The sequence below is a fragment of the Andrographis paniculata genome, unplaced genomic scaffold (genome assembly GCF_009805555.1).
Source record: "Andrographis paniculata isolate CXL003 unplaced genomic scaffold, ASM980555v1 Contig65END, whole genome shotgun sequence".
NCBI lineage: Eukaryota > Viridiplantae > Streptophyta > Magnoliopsida > Lamiales > Acanthaceae > Andrographis > Andrographis paniculata.
In genome coordinates this window covers 4,800,535-4,825,460 of record NW_026137601.1, presented here as the reverse complement: position 1 = coordinate 4,825,460, position 24,926 = coordinate 4,800,535, and the positions used below count along the sequence as shown (strand labels likewise).

Below are 24,926 nucleotides of genomic sequence, written 5' to 3'. Positions count from 1 at the left end.
TTTAAGTCGTCAAGAAATATGCATGCCATTACATTCCAACACTTACCTCTAATCGTTTTGGGTCTGTCTATATCGACCTGAATTAGGTTCTCCAGCTTCTTCAAAAAAATATCCGAATTGATCTCGCTACGAAAATCGATATACGAACAAAGTTGAACGATATCGAAATGCAAAATTCGTAGCTGATCTGAGATGGCAAAAGTGAATAACGTTAATTACTATTCGTGAAAAATATGAAATAAAAAAAAAAAAAATTGAACTTTTAATTGTAACAGAAAATTGCATTACAAAAGAATTGAAATAAAAATGCAGTAATAATGAAAGTAAGCAATAAATTTACTCATCTATTCTCTCATTTCCTTCTAATATATCTTCTGAGATCGGATAACTTCTCAGACACGTCACATACTCATTTTCTATATCTATTTGTAGAAAATATTTTAACTGGACCGCAGGCTATCACTTGAGCCAGACTCATTTATTATTATTTTTGGTTAATTATATAGCATAAAAATGCATTAAATGCTTTTATTGAGTGAAGCTCTTTTTATTAATATAAAATTTGATTATTTTTGTCAAAAATTAATGTTTAATTGTTAATATGATCAAATTTTATACAAATAAAATAGATAAAATATCTTAAATAAATTTTTTAATTAAATAAATAAATATATAATTGATTAATTCTTTATTTTATAATTTTTGGAGATAAATTGTTATATGATTTTTACAAAAATTATAAAAATAAATAATTGATCAATATTATTTATTTTTTATTTAAAAAATTATTTAAGATATTTTATATCTTTTATTTGTATAAAATTTGCGTAATTTAAATATTTATTTAAAATCAAACATCAGCTTTGGACAAAGAGAATTTGTACAAACTTCAAATTAACACAAGAAGATCGCAATTAATAAAACGCAAGAGAGTGTTATATAATTTACACTTATTCTTTTTTGGATTAACACAAATGCCCCACAAAAATATTTCGAGTAAAGATTATCTTATAGACCAAATATTTTTGCTTAAATCTCTATAACTCTCGCGCACTTTTCAAAGCATATTCCTTATTGTTATTTATTTGTCTCATACACACCGCCGCTCTTTCAATTTTCAAATTATCTTTAAAATCAATTTACTTCATAAAAGAAAATCGTTATCCAAGACCACCATCATTGTTCTATTTTTTGTTCCCAAATGTTGTATGTATACTTGCATTTTCCATCATTTCAAAAATTCATCACACATCTTTACTTTTTTTTTTCATGTCGTCCGAGACTACCTTTGCCTTACTTTCTTCTTTTTCAAGATCGGCGTGAATGTTTTCCTTCTTGAAGACGGTGTTATTTTCTCTTGAAAGTGACGACGCACTTCATTCTTGACTAGCTCAGTTATTTTTGATTCACCATCGATTTATCTTGCTTCAGGTTAATGTCGATGGTTCCTGCCAATCGGTTCGTCCGATCGGTTCTAGGGCTGCTTTGGGTCCGGCAGCGGTGGTTCGGCACGTGGTTTTGCGGTCGGACCATTCGTCCTTCTCCCGTCATTCAGCAGTTGCTTGGCGGGCGTCGTGGGTAGAGCTGTTAAACGAACCGAGCCGTTCGTGAACTCGGCTCGATTCGGCTAAGTTAAAGCTCGTTCGCGAACGTTAACAAGCCAAGCCGAACAACATAAACAGGCTCGTTTGGTTAACGAACGAGCCCGAGCTTTGTTCGCGAATGTTAATTTAAATGATATATTTATTATAAATATTATATATACATATAAAATTATGATTTATAAATAAATAAATATTAATTTAAAATATATAAATAAAATAATTTTAAATTTTTTTATAATTTATATATAAATTTTTTAAAAAATAAGACAAATGAGCTCGAATGAGCTTAATCGAGCCTAAATTAGCCGAACACGAACACGAGCTCAAACAATAAAAATTCTTAACGAGCCGAGCTCGAACACTACGAACGAGCTCGAACACTACAAACGAGCTCGAAACCTTAACGAACGAGCCCGAGCCTTGTTCGTGAACGTTAACGAACACTTAAAATTTGGCTCGGCTCGGCTCGGCTCGGATCGTTAACAGCTCTAGTCGTGGGCTCAATTTTGATACGCTCCAAGGTGCTCTTATCAATCTTGTCGACGAACATTCAGAGATGAGGCTTCTGGCTCAACATCAACATAGGATGAAGAGATTAATGCATTGGCTGGTGGTACATGTCTGCCAATTTTATTCACGACATGTTTTGTTCACCGCGTTTGTTACTTATGTTCTGCCTTTACAAGGTCGGTTCCTTCCAAGCAACTTCGAGACACATTTCTGCCATTGCCCTGCTCTTGTGAATACACATCGATACAACAGATTGCCTATGACGGTGGCTATTTCCAAGTCTCAGGTAGCTAAGGGCAAAAGACGCCTTGTGACTCCGGTTCCATCATGCGTGGTACGGTACATTCACTCCGAAACCATTTGAATATCTCTCTTAGTGCCTTCTTTGACCGTGCATATTTGAGCAAACTTCCTTGAAGAAAGTGGCTCCTTCTTCTAGTCAGGACGTAGAGGTTGTTCCTCATTCTATTTCCGGTAGGATTATGGTCACTTGTAGTCCTTCTCGAGGCTCATCCTTGCATACGCCACCATCTCGTCTCGAGTCGTATGGTGCCCCGACAATATCCTAGCCTCTCATGGCTTTTGGATGTTAAGTGGAGGTCCTCCAGTTAGTGTCCTTACCAAAAAAGTGATATGACAGTATTTGAGCGTTTGGGATGTCAGATTTGTTGCATAATTAATTGAGAGACTTGCAGGAGGCCAAGTCTTTGGCTGGCTATAACTGAACATCGGGGCTTTGCCTTTTCGAGCTTCTTCTTCCCGAAGCAAAGCAAATTCATTATGAATGATCAGCTTCAAAACGTCGGTAATGTATCTAAAAAGTTCCAAAGCGAATTCATGGAAGGATGCTTGGATTTCTCCCCGAATTTGTGGTTGAAGTACATTGGCAAGAAGACTGATGATCTTATCCAGCCTTCTATCAACTATGGAACGACTTCGGGCGCGGGGCGAGATGACGAATCGCCGATGATACCTTTATTTTTAGACATCTTTGCAGCTGTCGGGTTGTAAGTTTTCTTTTCTGGAGTTGCATGAAAGATCACAAGACGTTGAAGTCCTGCTGGGTGTGCCAATTTTGTTACCGACGGTCTAATCGCTTTGGGCTTGTCAAAATCAACATAAATTAGGTTCTTCGATCTCCTAAAAAAATACCCGGGCCGATCTTGCTACAAAAATTGAATATGAACAAATTCGAACGAGATTAAAATGCAAAATCATAGATGATTTGAGATAACGAAAGTGAACGACACTAACTACTGTTTGTGAAAAATATGAAGTGGAAAGGAAAACTAAACTTTGATAGAAATAGATAATTGCAGTACAAGGCAGAATAAAAATTGAAATAAAAATATAGTAAAAACGAAAGTAAACAGTAAATTTCTTGGATGAACAATAGTACTCCATTATTCTCTCTCTTGCTTCTAATATATCTTCGGAGATTGGATAACTTGCCACTCACGTCATATATCCATTTTCTGTAACCACTTTCGGATAATATCTTGACAGGATCTAGGACTGGACTGTAGGTTATCTCTTGGGTTGGGCTGGTTTATTATTATTTTTTTGAAGTAATACAAATGCCCACAAAAATATTTCGGATAAAATTTATCTTGCACACCAAATATTTTTTTATTAAATATCTATAACTCTCGTGCGCTTTCCCAAACATATTCCTTATGGTTGTTTATTTGTCTCATACACGCCGCCACACTTTCAATCTTCAGAATATTTTTAAAATCAATTTCCTTCATACTCGTTACCCAAGACCACCATTACTGTTATCTTTTTTGCTCCGAAATGTTGCATGTATATTTGCTTCCACACGTCATCTTTTCCATTATTCCTAAAACCCATCATACATTCTGATAAAGAAAACCCATAACACATCTTTAGTTTCTTTTCTTCATCATTCGAGACTATCTTTGTCTTACTTTCTTCTTTCTCTTCTTCTTCGAGAATGGCGTGTACATTCTCCTTTTGAAGACAGTGTCATATTTTCTAGAAATCGACGACACACTCTGTTCTTGACTGGTTTGGTTCTTTTCGGTCCGCCGTCGATTTATCTTGCTCCGGGTTAGAGCAGCGTAGAAAACAAAAGTAAAAAATAGACCCGACCAATCCCGAAGGCCGGCCACCAGACGACTCAGGGCGAGATGATGGCGGATGCAAGAATTTTTATTCCGAGACGATGTTGACCCAGTTTTGATGAGCTTCGGCTAGGTTCTGCACCGCCCGACTGTGATTACGTTAAAGTACCATCCATTGCTCCCGGAGCTCAAACAAAGGGCCATCGAGTTTATGAGCCTGTTCGAACAACTCCAGACGCCAATTAGTTGCCTCCCGAGACTATCCACGATCCAGTGCATCTTTGGAGAATCTTCTTCAATGTTCGTGAATGCGCACCAGCTCATTGCAAAGAGCTCTATCTTCCTCCTGAAGGGCCTTAAAGTATGTCGTCTCCTCTTGAGCATGACGTAGCTCCTAGTTGTAGCCATAAGCGGCCCAACGTTCCTCCAAGGAGGTGTACTCAGTCAACTTGCTATAGCTCGTCTTGCGTAGGGTTTGATTCACCCGTAAGTGCTCAAAAGTCTCCCATAATCAGTCAGCCAAGGTTTCCATACGGCTCTTCTCATTCGAACCTGCCACCAACGATTCGGCCGTCTCCAAAGCCGCTAGCTGCATGACTCAACAACTCCCAAGTCATCAAGAGGAGAAAAAACACATCTTTCGAATAAACTGCATGCACATTTGCAGATGGACCTTTTACCACCAACTGTGGAAAATGAGTAGAAGTACCCCGAAAGAAATATGTTTCAATGTCCTCTTGGAACGTCATTAGATTTGGAAAAACTGGTAGTGAATCATGTGAAGGAGAATAGACGGACTTCACAGCAGAAAGAGTTCCCGATGACTTTCGAAAAGGACTACAAGTGATCACAACTCTACTGGAAATAAGAAGAAGAACAACCACTACGTTCCGACTAGAAGAATGAGCCACTTTCTTCCAAGGGACATGCTCAAATATGCATGGTCAGAAGAAAATACAAAGAGATTCAAATGGTTTCAACATGAACGTACCGCGCATGATGAAACCGGAGTCACAAACGTCTCATCCCTTTAGCTACTTGAGACTTGGAAATAGCCGTTGGAGTAGTCACTCTGTTGGATCGCCGTGCATTCACAAAAGTGAAGGCATCAGCAAAAATACATCCCAGAAGATGCTCGGCAGGAACCACCCCTATAAAGGAAAAGCATAAATAATAAACGCGGTGAACAAACATGCAATGAATAAAAAATGCACACATGTACCAACAAACAGCACATTCATCTCTTCATCATCTGCTAATGTCGAGCCAAAAGCCTTATCTTTTGAATGTTCGTCGACAAGCCCAATAAGAGCACCTCGGAGCATATCAAAATCGAGCGCACGGCGCCTGCCAGGCAGCTGCTGAATGGCGGGAGAAGGAAGAATGATCCGACTGCAAAGAACATGCCGAACTGCCGCCGCCGGACCTAAAGCAGCCCTGGAACCGATCGGACGAACCGATTTGCGAAAACCACCATACATTAACCCGAAGCAAGATAAATCAACGGTAGACCGAAAAGAACCGAACCAGTCAAGAATGGAATGCATCGTCAATTTCGGAAAAAAAATGACACCAACGTCTTTAAGAAGGAGAACGTCCACACCGATCTTGAAAAAGAAGATGAAGATGATGATGAAGAAAGTAAGACAAAGGTAGTCTCGGACAATGAAGAGAAGAAAGTAAAAATGTGTGATGGATTTTTGAAATGATAAAGAGAAGGTGGCGTGTGAAAGCAATTATACATACAACCTTTGGGAACCAAAAAGTGAACAATGATGATGATCTTGGGTAACGAGCTTATTTTATAAAAGAAATTGATTTTAAAGATATACTGAAAATTGAAAAGGTGACGGCATATATGAAACAAATAAACAACCATGAAGAATATACTTGGAAAAGCTTGCGGGAGTTATGAAATTCTAAATAAAAATATTTGGTCTGCAAGATAAATTTTACCCGAAATTTTTTTTGTGAGCATTTGTAATTACTCCAAAAAAAAATTAATAAACTTACACGGCCCAAGAGATAGTCTGTAGTCCAGTCCATGATCCAATGAAAATATTATCCGAAAGTAATTACTGAAAATTGGTATATGATGTGTGTGAGAAATTACCAAATCTGAGAAAATATATTAAAAGCAAGAGAGAGAAAAAGGGGAGTACGATTATTCATCAAAGAAATTTACTGCTTACTTTTATTATTACTGCATTTTTTTATTCCAATTCTTATTCTTCCTTGTGCTGCAATTATCCATTTCAATCAAAGTTCAATTTTCTTTTCCTCTTCATATTTTCCACGAATAGTAGTTAGCGTCGTTCACTTTTACCGTCTCGGATTAGCTACAATTTTATATTTTGCATTTTGATATTGTTTGACTTTGTTCTTATATCGATTGTTGTAGCGAGATCGACCTGGACACTTTCTTGAGAAGGCTAAAAAACTTAATTTACGTCGATTTCGACAGGTCCAAAGCGATTAGGCCATCGATAACAAAATTGGTATGCCTAGTGAGACTCCAACATCTCGCGATATTCCATGTAACTCCGGAAAAGAAAATTGACGCTGCCAATAACTACAGAGATGTCTAAAGACAAAAAACCGTCGACGATTCATCATCTCGCCCCGCGCCCAAAGTCATTCTGCAGGACGAGGCATCCGCAGCTGCTGGAAGGCCGGATCAGATCATCAGCCTTCCTTCCAGCGTATTTCAGCAGCAAAATCAAGGAGAAATCCAAACATACCTCCATGAATCCGCTTTGAAACTTTTCAGATACATTACCGACGTTTTGAAATCGACCATTTGGAATGAATTTGCACTGCTTCAGGAAGAAGCTCAAAAAGGCAAAGCCCCAATGGTCAGTTTCAGCCAGCCAGAGACTTGAACTCCTGCAGGTCTCTCAATTAATTCTGTAGCAAATCCGACCTCCAAGACACTCAAATACGGTAATGTCACCTTTTTGGTAAGGGCAATAACTCTTGAAGACTCCATTTAACATCCCGAAGTTGGGAGAGGACAGGACGTCTTCAGGGAAACCCTACGGCCGGATAGGGGACCTTCATTGCCTAGGGGGCATGGACGACGGTAACTCCAACACCTTGCTTTGTTCCAACACCTTCTGGAACGACATACGGACCAAGGGTACCAGTCCTAACGTCATCCCAATTCGTGGGGAGCAGGGAGCTGCCAGAGAAGGTCAACTCCCTGTTGCTTCCGATTAACAGGAAACCTATGGATCTCTTACCAAAACAGCAATGCCAAACCCCGGAAATGTGCCACCACAACAAACATCGGTCTTCAGAGGCCACCGAAGGTATTCAAGCTCGTGTCCCGCATCAGGGGCCTACTCATCAGGCCTTTTTGTAGTTGGCGTTACACAATCTGCCGTCCGTTCAGGCAGCTCTTGAACAGCCAGGAGTGCAGGCAGAGATGGCGCCGCTACCGCATCCTTTCATAAATCCACAGGCGATCGAGGATGCGATTCGCAATTTATGGCGATCCCATTCAACTACCGGCAAGGCCCCATTACCAAAGGTCCTTTCCAGGTTACATTGTATTGGATCATCCATTATCACGGAACACTCAGATCCCCGAGTTTTCACTATTTTCATGGGAAGACTTTCGCTACAATCGAACATGTTAGCTAATTTACGGCTCTATGTGGAGGAGAGTTTGGGAATAATTGGTACAAACTCCACATATTCTCATTGTCTTTAACTGGCGCAGCCTTCTCTTGGTACATTTCTGCCTCCGAATTTCATCCATACCTGGGCAAACATGGAAAGGACCTTCCACTAACGCTTTTACAGTCCCTTCCCAGAGGTAACCATATCGGACATAACAAATTTGCGTTAGCGCGGTGAGAAATCAGTTGAACAATTCCTGGAATGTTTCATAAGGTCCCAAAGCAGGTGCCAAGTTCGCAAACTGAATATGGAGCTTGATAACATGACACCAGCTACATAAGAAATTGGCTCTCCAGGAATATCATAACTACCGTGTAAAGTTGTGAAGGCCGAACAGCTCTTGAAAAAGGCTCAAACGGCCCAAAATAAAAATTTTGGAGTAGAAACCATCATGTTTATGTCTAGGAAGAAGGTGCCAAAGCCGATGATGAATCAGATGAGACCTTCCGGGCCAAGATCTCAAAGGGGAAGGCCCATACTTTCCCGCTCTCAAGCCGCCCCGGTGGAAGAAAGCAAATCCGAAGGTGTTTTATTCCTTCAACATTGCAAAACCTGAGCAGATTTTTGAATTTCTGCTAAAGGGCAACGAGCTCCATTTGAAAGAAGGCCACAAAATTCCGACAAATGAAGAGCTGATCAGAAAATCATATTGCAAATGGCATGTGCTATATGGACATCAAGTTGGGAATTGCATTATATTTAGGAATGCAGTGAAAAAAGTCATCAAAGAAGGGCGCCTTATCTTGGCCAAGAAACCTAATATGAAGGTTAATACAAAGTCGTTTCCTTACCAATAAACGCCGTCAAAGTTCGTCCAACAAGGTCCGGCAGGTCGACAACAGGATCCGAAAAAAGTAGCAGGGTAACATGCCCACAAAAACCGGTACTTGAAAGATTCGGGTGGTTGATTAAACCCCCGAGAAGTAACTCGGTATGGAATAGACTTTCGTCTACAAACACAGTTGCAAAAATAAGTTTCGAAAAAGACAAAGAGGTCTGGCGAATGTCCTCAGCGGATCAGGTGATAATTACACTCCATCATACACATTTTCCTGAGAGAGTTCCGGAAGATGGAAGCTAGACTGTGAACCATAAGGAGCAGAGGTCAAGATTTCCTACCAGGATTAAAAAAATGAGGATGCAGAGACAACGCCTAGCCATTCGCCTCTACTAAAAATGTCAAATAGGGGGCAGCAGGCAGATGAGCAGAATATGATGGCCATTGGAAGGCCGAAACTAGACCGTGAAAATATTCTTTACCAGCTTCAGGCCCAGAAGGAATGGAAGTCAAAGCGTATATTGACGAAGGATTAATGTTTCATCAAGCAGTAACTTCCTATAGCTCCTGGAACAACCCAATTCCCGAGGATGAACCGATGATTGAAACACTCGATTGTCATGAGATGTCGAAAGCAAGTTTAGACATAATTGCACCGATCAAAACCTTGAACGAGGCTTACACTACGAGGGAGACTTCAAGGTCAACATGATAGGATTTTTGCCCGGAGAATTCGAAGCCCCTTAGGGATAAGATTTATCTAAAAGAAAAAGAATCATTCTAGAGATAACAAAATTCATATATCAGACTTCTTCCGGATGCATTCTTCTTTTTATTCCTTCATAATTTTTTTCTTGCAATTTTCAGCAATCTATTTTTTCTACTAATTTTTTACCGATTCCAGTCTTTTTTCAGCACTTTCCTCTTTACATTATTAGTCTTGATTTTTACCTTCTTGCTACGTTAATCACTCAAGCATCACGAGATAACCCGAATCCTTTCTTGAGGAGGCTAGAGAACCCTCCTATTGAATCAATTCCGACAGATTTTTCTGATTAAATCGTCAATAACGATCTTTTACGACCACAGTGTATATATACACACATTATATGATATGTTATATGGATGTATCAATATGAACAAGCGAACCATCCTTCCCACTATTCATTTAAAAACAAAACAAAACAAAAGCAATATAAAACATCATATTGAATACTTAGTATTACATTTTAAATTTTTATTATTATGAGAGTTTAGACTTAAACCAAATCTTGAAAGACGTAATTAATCTTTTCCCATGGCTATGGTTATATGAAAATATGAACGGGCATTATATAAATCATAGATCATAACTGTGGAGTTTTGGACAATAAATTAAAAAGATCCAAAACAAATCCAACCGACCCGCTCAAATTGAAGCCCGGACCCGACAACCCACTGTCCGACCCAATCTCTGAGAGACCCGTCGGTTTATGGCTTTAGACCGGGCTTAACCGGTCTGAACCAGGTCTGCTCTAATATATATATATATATATTGGAGCCTTGAACCGGTTCAATTGGATTAATTCATTCAGATACAGAACATACGAGAACAGAACCTTCTTTGCGATTCTTCTCTCGTGCCCTAGGCGATTCCTTCATCGTCGCTCTGTGTTTCTCCGGTGAATCTGTCCGGCGACTTGGGAGTTTCTCTTCCCGTTGATGCGCGCCTCTTCCCTCGGTGCTTCTACGGTTTGATTTACTCAATTTGTGCCTTTATTTGTGTCTCGCGACGTATATGTTGTTCGCGGTGTAATAGGCTTGAAATCGTTGTATTTTCGTAGATTAGGGTTCGGGTTTGTGTGTTAGTTGCGATTCCGTAGCGAGTCTTTGTGGTTTGGGTCTTGGATGTATATTCGATGTCAGTTTGTTGATACGTGGGTAAAACTGAGTCCGAATAGATTGCTTCCGTAATAATAAAAGATTCTTTAAGTTTTTGTTAGATTCGAGATATTCTTATGCGAATATGTGTTGTTGATCTTGGATTAGTAATAACAATAACAAAAAAATTATATTAATATAATTCAGATATAATATATTAACCGACATCATATGACGATATTTTCACACAAATACGTCCTATTATTGATCTTAGCATATATGATCTTACAGCACACACTTATAAAGTATAACTACCACCAAATATATATTAGGTATGTCCATTTTTACGAACAAATCAGCACCTTAATGAACACCGTAACATTCCACCTCCCATGAATAGTGCCTTTAAAATATAAAATGGAAATTACCTACAACGAGAGGTCACGTGACAAAAACAAGATTTACTTTGTAGAGAGCGGTAATTAAACAAAGAGAATCTCCATCGAAGCCGCCGTTACCATAAAACTACAAAACAAATACTTGAATCTCCATTCTATCTTTAACCTAACAGACAAATAAAGATTCATCATTGCAGTCACTTTCCCAAAAGTTTAAGATATAATATTACCTCACAATGAATGGTTCCTTCTTGTCCCAACAAAATCTGCACTAAATCACAAGAAAACGAATTCAAGATTCACATTCAAAAACCAGACAAAATTTCCGTTATCCCCTATCAGTAAATAGACAACTGTTTTTCGACGTATAAATACGTCTATACGTCGAATGCAGAGGCGAAGGAAGGGAAGGGGCGAAGAAGATGAAGAATGTGTTCATCTCCTCGTTTATATTTCTATCTTTCTACATTTTGATTGCATTGTCATCTGTCGATGCAGCTGGCTGCAAGTCCAGCGGAAAGATTAAGGGCAAGAAGCCGCCGAAAGACAAGTGCAACACATCCAATGATTCGGAATGCTGCGAGGAAGGCAAGTACTACGACATCTACAAATGTTCGCCTAAGGAATCTGGTAGGACCAAGGCTGTGTTGACTCTGAATGGGTTTGAAAAAGGTAAGGACGGAGGGGGGCCTGCAGAGTGCGACGGGCACTACCACTCGGACAACATCCCGATTGTGGCGATGTCGACGGGATGGTTCAACAAGATGAAGAGGTGCTTCCAGAACGTGACCATTTATGGGAGAGGGAAGAAAGTGACTGCTATGGTGATCGACGAGTGTGACTCGACTATGGGTTGTGACGAGGAACACGACTACCAGCCTCCGTGCCCGAACAACATCGTTGACGGGTCGAGGGCTGTGTGGGAGGCCTTAGGAGTACCTAAGAAGGATTGGGGACTAATGGAAGTACAATGGGAGGATGCATGATGGGGAAATGATGAAGATGTGTGGTCAGGATTTTATCAAGGTGCGTCGTTGCGACGGAAACTAATAAGGGCAAGGCGTTCGAAACGGGTTCGATAACCAGTGCCCATTGATTGAAATAACTTGCTCTACTATTGAGCTATGGAGTTCAGATCTTTAGCTACGGTGGTCTGAAAATCTATTTCCTATGTTCTCTCACATATTTGAATAAATTCTATCTTAAGAATAGATCATCGAATTGCTACATAAATGACCAAATAATAACGATAATATAAACTCAAGCAAGCATAGGCCAATACTATCATCTTAAACAAGTTTCAGCACGAAAACTCATCTAAAATAATGTAGGCAATGGCAAATGAAAGTACCTTATATCATCATTCAGAAATATCCCTCAAGAAGAACGCTCTTTCCGGACACACCAGATGTCGACCTTTTCACCGCCTTCACTTTTGTATCTAAATCATTTGAGCTTGGGCCTTGGCGACCGTTGAAAATTGGGAGCACCTCCACTATAGCCTTCTGGAACAAATTTTGTTCAAGCCCTTCCTTGAGGATATTGTCGAAATCTGCATCTGTCCACATCAAATCAAGTAATACGCTGCATGATCCCTGAAGCTTGCAGTGTTCAAGAATATCAGGTAAACATATTCGATCCAAAGATAACATTTGCGTCCCTTCTTGATCGGTTAGTGTCTCTGAGCTTGCATCCTTTGCAGATACTATGGTTAATTTAGAAGAAACATTCCTGAGAGCAGGAATTCGAGTTAAGGAATCTGGAGATGTTTTAAGCACGATGAGATGCGGTTGATTTGCCCCAGGTTCGTTAGAAATGGGGATCGAAGATTTCTTAACCAACGTTGAAGAAGAAACTATGACAGCATCGTATTCCTGCAATAATTTTGAATAATATCCACCACACATTTCAGCTTCTTCACCAACCTTATTTACCATACGGCCGTCCATAGATTTCGAATATCTGTCAAATAAGCAAAAATTAGCCAAATCAAGCATAACTGAAGAAAAAAGGCGAAATACTACCTTAGAGTAAGAAAGGGCTTCCCCGTCAGCATACAATGGATGTAGGCTTCATTTAGCCTTTTGCAAATTTCTTCCTCAACCCCAACCTTTACATTGATGCCTGCTTCTTGCAGTTTTTTTATCCCAGTTGAGGCAACGATGGGATTAGGATCGACCATTCCAACAACCACATTTGCCACATTCGCTTCGATTAATGCCTCGGTGCAAGGTGGAGTTCTTCCATAGTGATTGCAAGGCTCCAAGGTCACATATGCTGTCGCATTCTCAGCCAAATCCCCAGCATCTCTTAATGCAAAAACCTATAGTTTTCCTAGTCATATTCAGTATAAAACAACTTCACAATCAAATTCAGATAGTTTCATGTAAAAATGATGCTGCTGCACTGCAGCTCAAATTGAAGATATTAGGGTGATGTTGGATCAAGTTATATATTAATCTGAGACGAGACTAATCGAATCATACATCAATATGAAATGGTACTAATTGATTCGCAGATATGTCAATTGGAAAGTTGAGGAACCCAATCAATCTAAGTGAGAATTCTAAACTCTAAACTAATCGAATCATAAATTAATTGAATTGCAGATATGTCAATGGGAAAGTTGGGAACTCAATCAATCAAGTGAAACTGAATTATTATAACTGTAAAAGACTTTAGAATTAATCAAATTGATCCAGTCTGCATCAGCAATATACACAGCTCAAATCTTCAACCAAAATGCAGAAGTTTAACCGAGAAGACGAAGCCACTTTACCTCAGCATGAGGTTGCCCAGGTTTGGGGTGGAATCCTTCTCCCACAACCTTCCCATCCTTCACAATGACGCAGCCAACCATCGGATTAGGGCTGGTGTACCCCACACCCTTCCTCGCCAGCTCCACACACCTTTTCATATAATATCCATCGTCAAACTTATCTCCCGGAGCTATTTCATTCCCGGAACACCTGATCACACCCGAATTGCATCTTTTTCTCGAATTAATTCGAAATTCATCCACCATTTTCTTTGAATTGTGAAGCACGACTTCTATTTTCGGTGAAAACGATGAAAGTCTCTGCTGCTCCATGGTCAGTACATTGTGACCAATGCAGTTTGGAAATCGGAGCATGGCCAGAAATCGGCGGCGGGAAAGGAGTCGGAGAGGAAGACGACGCCGGCAATCGGCCTGTGGTGGCGAAAACCTGTGGCTGATGTTGATCTCCGGTCGTCGTCGGTAGAGAGGGAGTGTTTGGTGATTGTGAAATTAAATTAGGAATTAGGGTTTAGTTTTATGAGTAAATTTGTGAAAAGTAAAAAGGATAAAAGTACCGATCAAAAAACGCATTTGAAAATGTCTGAGCCCGGGTTCGAACCGGGGACCTCTAGTGTGTGAGACTAGCGTGATAACCAACTACACCACCCAGACCTGGTTATTTATTTTTATTCAACATTAATTTTATACAAATTAAAAATTACTAAATTTAAATTTATTTCTCCAAAACATATATAAGTAAAAGTAATAGTAATAGTAGTAGCAGCCGGCAACTGAAAGAGGTAAGGCGTTGTTCATAAGATGCCACAGCCACTGCAGGAGCACGACCCCTGCTGCATCAGCCTCTCTTGAATGCGCTCCAAGTGCTCGATGATATCTTCGAACGTCGGCCTTTGATCGGGGCTCTTGTGCCAGCAATCTTGAAGAAGCCTGCAGTCCACAGAGATCATGGATCAGATCAAACTGACGATGATCTTGATCATACTCACCATGATAATGCTGATCTTGATGATATCGATAATGATAATCTTGATGAAATTGATGCGCTCACTTTTTGATCGGTCCCGGGTAAACAATGGATGGTAGGTGTGGTCTTGAGTTCTCGTATGCTCGTTTGTCGGCAAGTTTTTCTGGATTTCCGTCTGTATTCGAGGGTCCTCCTTGGAACATCTATACACAGAACATTCGTTAAAGCAAGAAAGTCATAAGGCAATCTCTGGATAATTCAAAATCGAAGTTATGGTGTTTTGCATTTACCTCGTGGAGAATTAGTGCAAACGAGAAGACATCCACGCTTTGTCCGTATGATTCTCTCCGGTAGACTTCTGGAGCCATGTAGCGATCTGCCGTATGCAGAAAGAGTCATCTCATGAGTTTCGAAACAAACAATCGAAGATTACTAATTTTCTTTCTCATCACAACTAATGATTCATACACGATCCTGTCCCGCCGGTCATTTTGTATCCGGTATTCTTGCCCAGTATAATTTTGCTTAGACCAAAATCCGTGACTTTTAGTCGCCCCGCCTCATTCTGCAGCACATTTCTGGGAAAAAAACCTTTGATTATGCAGCATTATCGAATATGTCCAAGCAGCAAGTACAGGGATCGATACCTTGGTGTCAAATCGCGGTGGATTATCGAGTGAGGTTTATGTTGATGCAGATAATTCATCCCTCTGCAGGAAACTTTGAATCTTACACAAACCCGAAAACCCAATAATCTTCTTAATGATTTCAACGTACATACCGTGCTATATCCAAAGCATATGCAACGGCAGTCAAGGGGTCGAGTCTTCCTTTCTTTCTCAGTATATCGTATAAACTTCCCTACAATTTCCAGTGCATTTAATAGATTTATTCAGAAACAAATGCTAATTGCCAAGGTGGATCTTACATTTCGTAGGTACTCGGTTATCAAGATCAGGCGATCGGGGTGCTTAAGAACGCCGAGGAACTGAACTATGTTGGGATGGCGCAGTTTCTGCCAGAGGGCTAATTCCTTCAGGAAGTTTTCCCTGAAGAGCCGAGCCACAATGAGTATCGAGATATGCAGTAACTGAATAGAGCCAGTAACTATGTCAGAATAGAAGCAGTAGAATTTGGATAGGATAACTCACTTCACTGTTGGGTTCGAAGCAATGGCAGACCGAATGGTTTTGGCTGCAACTTCAGTACCACGCCACTTGAGTAAATAAACTTCACCATAAGCGCCCTTTTAAAAACCGGGAGTATTCTCATCAGAAAAAAACTAGACTTCCGTCGAGAGGCTTTGTTAACAGAGAAAATCGGTGGCTTAATAGGAAATAGCCTTGGCTTGTAAATTTAGAGAAAATTACTTCACCAATGAGAGTTGCTTCCTCCATGTTTACTTCTGTAGGGTCTATCTGACAGCATTCTGTTTGAGAGTCAACTCCCATCTGTAACAAGTGAGATATTTCTCAGAATCATCGACTCGCAGACCAAGTATTCAACTACCATCACGAAAAATGTTCGTAGCAGTGCTGAAATGGATATACCGGATCAGTTCCACCGTGTGCTTTCAGAATTTCGCAGATATCCTGATGGCCAAAGCTACACGCATCCGAGAGTGGCTGCAAGGTTTTCAACATACGACCTATTAAATTTTTAGATAATCAAGTTTCTGGAAGCAAGTTCACGCGAATAAAAAATATGAGAAACAGAGCCTTGGATAGTATGCTAGTTTTCATCGACTTTACTGAGGCACAGGTGATGTTATCAAGGCAAATTGAGCTTGTACTGAACAAAACTAAGGCATGTATGTACTCACAGTTCGACCCCACCGATCCATGGAGTTCACATCAGCTCCTTTCTGAAGAAGGAGAACGACTATCTCCGTACGCCCTTCACACGATGCCAAGTGTAGTGCTGTTCTTTTATCGTAATCTGCCAGATTTGCGTTGACGCCTTTTGTGAGCTCCTGCATGACTCCAGCTTTATCGCCCTTCCCCGAACAAAAAAGGAGACGGTATGGGCCTTCCCTGTCGATAATCTCTTGCTGCAAAAGATAACAGATACACAACCAGAAGATACACTCTAACCGAATCGGAAGATGCAGCTTTCCAAACATCTGTATATGCAAAAGTAACATAGTACCAGTCAGAAAAATAATACCTTATGAAGAGAGGATTGATGCCTGTTATCTTCCATGGGCGAAAGAGAGTCGAAATTAGCTCACCAGAATCTCAGAGGCAATCCTACAAACACTGGGTGAAGAGATCAAAAGTAAAAGACAGCTTTGCATAAAGATAGACCATCCAAACAAAGTTGATTCAGATCTGGAAACAGTCCAAAGAAGCTGACAATCCCAAGAAAGAAGATACTGGAAAATCTGTCTTATTTCCAGTGTTTTTCTTGCCTTGCAGTCCCAACTGGAAAATTGAATGCTTTGGACTCTTCGTCCATGGTGACTGGCTAAAAACACTATTTCCTCAATTTTTTTCCAATTTTGGCAACCTGGGAATGATGCAATTCTTGTTTCTTCACTAACCTTATCCATTGGAGAGAGCTTGAAGCTTTTTCTGGACATGCCAAGCAATTGAAAGCTTAAGCTTTTCTCATGAATTCAACCAATGCATCAATAGCACAAGAAGATGAGCACTAAATTCAAACATATATATATCAAAATGAAAAAATGATACACATCTTTTCTATCATTGTAGCTAGTGCAAATCATCATTAGTAATTTCAAATGGTCTCTGAACAATTCCTCCTTATACTTGATATTTAATGCATCGAGTAAGCGAAGAATCCCAGGAAGACAATCAAACAGAAAGAGATTTACAGCTTATCACTTCATAATCACAATTCAATTTCAAAATGGAAGAACTTAACAGAACGCCTTCAACACAGCTTGCATTTTCGATGTCAACCATCACTGTTCCGAGTCCCTTACCAACAACCAAGATCTTTTTCCCAATTGCAACAAGTCGACAGGGTGGGGTCACGAGATGCATTGAAAGTCGCCTTAATGCTATCCATTCCCTGGCTTCTGCTTGCCACATAGTTAGTTTCAACCCTGAGGTTTGCTCCAACACGTACAAGATCCCGTCTATTACAACTGCTGGGCCACGCCATCCGCTGGCCATGTCAGCATTGGCATGCTGCCAGGTACTGTTCGATGGGTCATATACAAGGGCGCACACATGTGAGGATACAGGTGAGATGGCACACCGAATGTAAATCTTTCCATCCAAGACTACAGAATCCTCAATCTCTGGGATGACATTAGGATCCACATGTGAGCTCCAATGATCGGTGTGGCTGTCGTAAATATCCCAAGATTGTGGATTACTAGATTCTGACCCGATCCCGCCAATGGCATATATTTTCTCATCCAAAGCTTCATAAGCAAAAAAGGACCTAACAATCAAAGACAAGAAATAAACATAAATCAATACACTGGACGACAGCTTAAACTAGTACTAACGTAACAAAGTCCTTAAAAGTTGCAAAATCAAAGAGGTTTTGGATCATCTCCAGGTTTTAACATAAATTCCTAGTTCAGAAAAGTTGTTTGTTTGTAATCAGAGTAATCAACATAAGAATATAAAAGAATTCATATGAAGAGTGGGAGGACATTAGCTTCAATGATAAATGTCAACAATCAAGGATTAATATTCTTTCATAATTTGAATACCCAAATGATTATTAGAATATTCATAATTCTGAGGCAACGGTTTTATTTATCAGTCGCTCGTCCTGGCTCCATGGTACGCTGTGATGCTATCTACAACTATGGTTTGAGCATATAAACCTGATGACCAAATTATGCCGACATACTTGTGTTTTCTTTCTTCCCTCACTCCTAATTCTACAGAAATCAGAATTACATAAATGAAAATTCCAACAACAAAAATAAAAAAATTTCGCAAGAAAATCCAGCAAACAATGCTAAAAATGTACCGAAGTATAAAAATATATGTTTCCATTAATTATCCAACATCCCAAGACAGTTTTCAGCAAATATGTTACCTAGCTGTGGATAGGGAACTCCCTCTAGACCACATGTTAGCCGAACCATCATAACAGTACACCTCATCAGTTGCTGGCTCAATCCAACCACAGCCTCCAAATAGGTAAATTTTCTTACCCAATACTTCAAATCCAACGCCATTTCTCTTGAAGAAGCGAACCGGGAGGCCATCAATTCGCTTCCAACCCCTCTTCAGTTGGTTAGGATCCAACATATACATACAAAGCTGCTCATTCTTGTCCCTACATAAAGCATAAACCCAAGTCTCTTCTAGGTGATGCTTAAGCCGGTACTGATGCAATTCCTCACCACATAACAACTTCCGCCATCTCCTGGACACACAGTTGAGGATCGGATGGAACCACCGGGGAACTCTTGCCAAGCAACAAAGTGCGACGTCGTCTGGAAGTCCTGGCAGCAATGCAGGGTTTTCGGATCGAATGATGTGCATATTGAGTTCCATGCCATTACTCATTTCATCAGAAGATTTCTACAGAAGTCATGCTTTTGATGAACCTTTCAGATGTACATCTCTTAGTTAAAATATGAAACTGAACATAACAAAATCCACAAAGAAGCTAAAATCAAAAGTAATTGGGATGATTATCATAAAAAAAATAAACAGAGGTAATATTGCAGAAATAATTCATCAAAAAACCCTATGCAAAATCCAAACCACCACTCAAATTTTACTTTGAGGTATTACGGAAGCATCTTCCACATATTTTACATATATATATATATATATATATATATATAGGTTATCATCGCAATTGAGTCATCACAATCAAAAAATGATGCCGACGAGAATAAGCAATCACCTAAATTTCCAGTTTTCAACCAGCTGTGCCAATTAATAAACATAGAGAATCGGTGAATTCACAAAGACGACGTCAGATTCCGCCGAAAAACATACGTATCGAAGTTCAACAACGCATGGAATTAAATTTTCCACAAGCAAATTTCCATAAATTAAATAGCCTATCCACGAACTCACCAGTCACCTGAGGAACTGGTGGCTTTCTGAAATTCAACCGCGATTCCGAAATGGGTCGTCCGAGAATCACGAAACAAGCAGAGGTGAAATGCAAAATCCACGCTCTCTTCTCGTGTCCGTGGGGTCGGTTTCGAATATGTACAAATTTCTGGGTACTAAAAAATAAAATAAAATTGGGTTATCGATCAATAGCAATAAAATTTATTGGGCCATCGTTGAGTTGAGGCCTTTGAAAGCTGCCTGCATACATTTTGAAGGTCCTGCTCCTTTAGATAGGCATAGTACTCTTCATCGTTTTGTTTTCACTTTTCAAAACTATTAAATTAAATTAAATATCTACATTTTATTTAATATAAAAAATAATTATTTGTTATGATACATCACATTGTTGGGCCGGTCACTCCTATGTGAAATTTTTTTTTTTTTTTTCAATTATAAAATTTAGGAAAAAAATCAATTTTGGTTCCAATATAACCAAACTTCATCAATTTTTGTCCTAATATAAAAATCTTATCAATTTTGGTCTCAATATAACCAAAACTCATCATTTTTGGTTCCAATATACAATCTTTATCAATTTTAGTCCCAATATAACCAAAACTCATAATTTTTTTGTCCCAATATAATCAAACTTTATCTTTTTTGGTCCCACCGTCAACAAACCAACGGAAAATGCTGACGTGGACTTAACGGAGTCGAGTTGGCAGGTGACCTGGAATGAACACGGCCGTGTACCATACAACACGCCCGTGAACATACAAGTCAGCATCCGCCAGTCACTATACACGGCCGTGTGACATTTAACACGGCCATGTTTCCTGCCTGTGTCTACACACGGCCGTGTGAATAAAATGAACACGGCCGTGTTCATCTGAAAGGCAATTCCCGCGACTACACACGGCCGTGTTAGTGTTCACGGCCATGGACTCAGGCTGTGTTTCTGCCACGCCCGTGTGTTGTTGTGACACGGCCATGTTGGCGTCGTTATTTCTGTTATCTCCCCCGTATTTTACACGGCCGTGTGAAGTTTCATAAGGGCGTGTATCTTTCTGTCTGGCGATTAACCAATTTAACCGATTGAAGTTTAACCAATTTTCAAGTTTAAATTAAAATTAGTAAAAATAGCCTAAACATCAGTCTTTAGATTACTGTAAGGATTAATACATATTTAAAACAAAAAATCATTACATATTACACGCAAAATACAAAAAAACAGAAAGCTACACGTCCTCGTTTCTGTTTGGATGATCCGCAAACAAAGCATCTGTATCAATTGTGACATCGCCGTGTCCCGGTGTAGATGCATGAGGAGCACCATCGTTTGGTGAAATAGGAATGGAGAGATGCTGAAAAATACGGGAAAATGAAGATCTCATCTCCAACCGCATGCCATCCATCTGGCGATGCACCTCCATTTGCAACTCGTCCATACGGCGATGCATATCCATGCGTAAATCATCAATGGCTGACCTGTCAATGGGTATCTGAATGCGGTGCGGCTGATCATCCTCTGCCCTGATCACCCTCTGGCTTACCCTGATCACCTGGAAGCTGATCAACCCCATCTCCTGGTGCATCAACCCTATCAATCAATACATATATATCTACTTCTCCCTTCGTCACCTTCCTAACCATACCCATCATCTGCAACGTTCGAAAACCACAAGGCTGCTGACACAAATCGGATCCTCAATCTCTTCCTCTAAAAGCCCAAGACCCCTTGCCAGTCGAGTAACATACGGACCAAGAGAGATTTTTTCCAAACGGCCATCCTCGACCTGATATATCATAAATCGAGCAAGCATAAAACCCAAATTTATAGGGTGACGCTCTAGCATACTCCAAAGATAACATAAATCAATATTCGAAACTACCCCAGTGCTCTCGCCCCGACCGGAAAGTGAGTGAGTTAGAATATAATGTATATACCGTAGTGGCGGGTACCGAAGAGTCGATGCCTTAGAACGTGCAGAATTGTAAGCCGCTTCGGTGCTAATTTGGGACCAGTACACGGCAGATTGAATAGGCATAAGAGTAGGCAAGGCTTCGAAGTCATCCGTTTCCACAAAGTCCCGGTCATATAAACCCATTATCACTGAAAAATCGGCGAATGATATCGAAAACATCTTTCCCAGTAATCTAAACGTCAAAGTCTTAGGTTTTTCGTAATTATAGTTCACCGATCCATAATCAAGAGTTGACATAAACTCTAAAGTTAAATTTTTGTAACTCGGCTCCACAATCTGAAAAAAAACGAACCCACGCTCCAACCGAAACTAAAGCCTCTACCTCCTCCCGCATTCCCAACATAGCCAAAACATTCCAATCGATATATTTGCTCTTTGAAAAAGATCTGCTCCTAAATCTTTCGTAACGTTCGGTGTGTTCTAATTCACCAAAACCTAAAAAATCATCTGTTGTATCCACTCTCGCTGAAGAACTTGCATCTTTTCGAATTCTCTTGCCCTTACCCTTACCCCCAGCCATTATTACTCTACATTAAAAATAAAATGCAAAATTAAAAATTTATTTTGCGCAAAATATCCATGCAAAAGGCAACCAAAAAATCAAATAATATATAATTTCAAGTATAAATCATTATTACAAAATATAATATGGTGGAGGCAAACCAGTTTTCGGCCACAGTTGTGCTCCATTCATGGGGCCAATAGAATATGAATAAACCCTTTTGAAGTTCTCAACACTGTATACTTCATCAACAAAGTCCGCTGGATCTAGTTGTTGACCGCAGATGGCACTCATTCCATGACGACAAGGAATTCCACATAAATCCCATTTTCTACACCCGCACGATTTCTTCAAAATATCCACTACAAACCTGCTGCCATCGGAACAACCCACCTCGTAGGTCCAATCATCAGCCTTAACTGGAACACATGATGAAGCTTCTTGAATATTTTTTTCCATGATTTTTACTATTTTGGGGCAAAATCGCATATTTTCCCATTTTCGAAGTGCCATTTCTCTCCGTTTTGCAAGCCGTGACAACATATATCTCCTAATCCATTCCAACATAGGCAAAATTGGCATATCTCTTGCATCCAATATAATACTATTGAAAGATTCACACAAGTTGTTCAAAATCATATCACACTTTGAAAATGTCGCAAAATATGACCTCGACTATTGTGAAGGTGGCTTGTCGGCCAACCAATCTACACATCTTTCATCTAACTCTTTGATCTCCTTCATAGCATCCTCGAACTCGGGAACCGTGGTTGCATCTGCTGCCATCCAAATAAGTCGTTTATATGCAAGTCCCTTGAATCCAGCACTTTTCATATTACCGTAAAGATGTCGTACACAAAATCTTTTTTTTGATCCGGGAAAAATCTTTTCCATAGCAGGAACAAGTCCTTTCTGTTTGTCTGATATGAATGTATACGACTCATCACGTTCTATATCTAGATCATCTTTCAGCAGCATGAAAAATCATTCTCATGCCTCACGTGTCTCACTCCCAACAACAACATACGCCAAAGGAAATAATTAGTTATTGGGATCAATTGCAATCGCAGTTAACAAGATACCTTGACACGGACCCTTTAAATGACATCCATCGACCCCAATCACAGGTCGACAACCGGACTGAAATCCAAGAACAAGCGATTTGAAACATATATAATATTTGCTAAATCGTCATCGTCCATTTATAAACTCCCTTTCCAACTCCATCGAGACGCGTGATCCCGGATTCGATTCCCTTAGTGCTTCAGCATAATCCCACAACTTTCCATATTGCTCCTCTGCATCACCATCAATTGCTTTGAGTGCTCTCTTCTTTGCCCTATATGCTTGTTGATAGGATACATTGCATCTAATATCTTCGGAAACATCAACTCTAAATCATTTCACATGTCTTGAAGGGTCCGATCGAAACAACGGTTCGTATTTTTTCGCAAGCTATGAAGACTTTACATTCTTGACATTTAAATCACACATACAATCATGCTTTGATTGATAGGTTCGGATTTGATATGTCGATTGATCGCTCACTTTCAAAGCATTTATTCTCCAATTACAACTTTGAACTGAGCATCGAACATACATTCTTCTTTTGTCATTTTTGACCAAACATAGAGTCTTCATCGTCAAGATAGCGTGATTTTGGATGACAAAACATAGAGTCTTCATCGTCAAGATAGCGTGATTTTGGATGGCCTCTTTAAACTCTTTCTTCGAACTGAAAATCATCCCGAGTACAAACGATGGATTGTACTTGGTAGATGGATCGTACACTGTTTGAGAATCGTTGAGCTCTGTATCGGACCCGGTAATACTTGTGAGATCATTTTCGTGTGAATCTTCCAAAGACATCTCATCGTCAAAATTTTGACGTACCATAATAGATAGATCCTCATTCATCTCCTCATCATCTACCATATCTTCGTATAACAAATGATCTATTAAATTAGCTTCCATATCCTCCTCTTTCATCAAATAATCGGGATCTTCAAACTCCAATTCTTCTTCTCTCATATCTTCTTGATCTAACTGTATATTTTTTCCCTTCTCAATCATATTTTCGATAAATATTTTCTTCACCTACAAGAATACTAAAAAAAATATAACTAAGAAAACAATAATAATACAATACTTAAAAATTATAAATATAAGATTCAAACAAAATATGCAAAAAAATAAATATCTATATAATCAACGTAAAACATATACATCATATATCACTAAACACACAACTTAAAAAACCCTAAAAAAACACTAAAACTATAAATTATATCAACATATAATCGATAGAAGATAAAATATATTGTATACTTTACTTACCAAATGAGTAGAAATCTTTTTCGTCGTCTTTTTCGCCGTGAGAAATAAAATGTAGATGGACAACATGGCTGGGAAGAAGAAACGTTGCAGAAAGACGACGCCAACACGGCCGTGTCAGAACAACACACGGCCGTGGCAGAAACACAGCCTGAGTCCATGGCCGTGAACACTAACACGGCTGTGTGACACGTATAAAACGGCCGTGTGTAGTCGTGGGAATTGCCTTTCAGATGAACACGGCTGTGTTCATTTTATTCACACGGTCGTGTGTAGACACATGCAGGAAACATGACCGTGTTAAATGTCACACGGCCGTGTATAGTGACTGGCGGATGCTGACTTGTATGTTCACGGGCGTGTTGTATGGTACACGGCCGTGTTTATTCCAGGTCACCTGCCAGCTCGACTCCGTTAAGTCTACGTCAGCATTTT

General features: G+C 39.7%; 4 protein-coding genes and 1 non-coding gene across 10 annotated transcripts; 1 reads left to right on the top strand and 4 right to left on the bottom strand.

The window, feature by feature from the left end:
- Positions 1-10,911: 10,911 nt before the first annotated feature.
- On the bottom strand, positions 10,912-14,200 carry LOC127262591 (riboflavin biosynthesis protein PYRD, chloroplastic). Of its 4 annotated transcripts, none has more exons than XR_007841162.1 (5): positions 13,701-14,200; positions 12,946-13,244; positions 12,273-12,883; positions 11,152-11,192; positions 10,912-11,087 (listed from the first exon to the last, which is right to left on the bottom strand). XR_007841162.1 is itself a non-coding variant. In XM_051291346.1 (5 exons), exons 1-3 carry the CDS (start codon positions 14,052-14,054, stop codon positions 12,286-12,288), a joined length of 1,251 nt encoding a protein of 416 aa, XP_051147303.1. In that variant the 5' UTR covers positions 14,055-14,200; the 3' UTR covers positions 10,912-11,087; positions 11,152-11,187; positions 12,273-12,285. The 4 variants fall into 4 exon arrangements, 3 of the variants coding, with proteins under 3 accessions (XP_051147303.1, XP_051147302.1, XP_051147301.1); XM_051291346.1 differs by having other exon boundaries at positions 11,152-11,187; XM_051291345.1 differs by having other exon boundaries at positions 10,912-11,192.
- Positions 11,344-12,316, top strand: LOC127262592 (kiwellin-1-like). Its single transcript, XM_051291348.1, has one exon. The coding sequence runs from the start codon at positions 11,344-11,346 to the stop codon at positions 11,905-11,907; it is 564 nt and encodes a 187-aa protein (XP_051147305.1). The 3' UTR covers positions 11,908-12,316.
- Positions 14,201-14,277: 77 nt separating the features above from the next.
- Positions 14,278-14,351, bottom strand: TRNAV-CAC (transfer RNA valine (anticodon CAC)). The gene has a single exon. It is a non-coding gene; the product is annotated as a tRNA-Val (tRNA).
- On the bottom strand, positions 14,343-17,212 carry LOC127262628 (integrin-linked protein kinase 1-like). The gene is made up of 12 exons (XM_051291406.1): positions 16,831-17,212; positions 16,487-16,714; positions 16,215-16,289; positions 16,035-16,115; positions 15,816-15,910; positions 15,593-15,713; positions 15,446-15,525; positions 15,312-15,374; positions 15,133-15,242; positions 14,955-15,040; positions 14,749-14,867; positions 14,343-14,627 (listed from the first exon to the last, which is right to left on the bottom strand). The coding sequence occupies exons 1-12, from the start codon at positions 16,864-16,866 to the stop codon at positions 14,492-14,494; spliced, it is 1,230 nt and encodes a 409-aa protein (XP_051147363.1). The 5' UTR covers positions 16,867-17,212; the 3' UTR covers positions 14,343-14,491.
- A 100-nt stretch (positions 17,213-17,312) lies between these two features.
- LOC127262629 (F-box/kelch-repeat protein SKIP4) lies at positions 17,313-19,837 on the bottom strand. 3 transcript variants are annotated; one of them, XM_051291408.1, is made up of 3 exons: positions 19,689-19,837; positions 18,691-19,207; positions 17,313-18,078 (listed from the first exon to the last, which is right to left on the bottom strand). In XM_051291408.1, the coding sequence occupies exons 2-3, from the start codon at positions 19,164-19,166 to the stop codon at positions 17,481-17,483; spliced, it is 1,074 nt and encodes a 357-aa protein (XP_051147365.1). In that variant the 5' UTR covers positions 19,167-19,207; positions 19,689-19,837; the 3' UTR covers positions 17,313-17,480. The 3 variants fall into 3 exon arrangements, with proteins under 3 accessions (XP_051147365.1, XP_051147364.1, XP_051147366.1); XM_051291407.1 differs by having other exon boundaries at positions 18,691-19,242; positions 19,689-19,824; XM_051291409.1 differs by having other exon boundaries at positions 19,696-19,820.
- Positions 19,838-24,926: the final 5,089 nt, after the last annotated feature.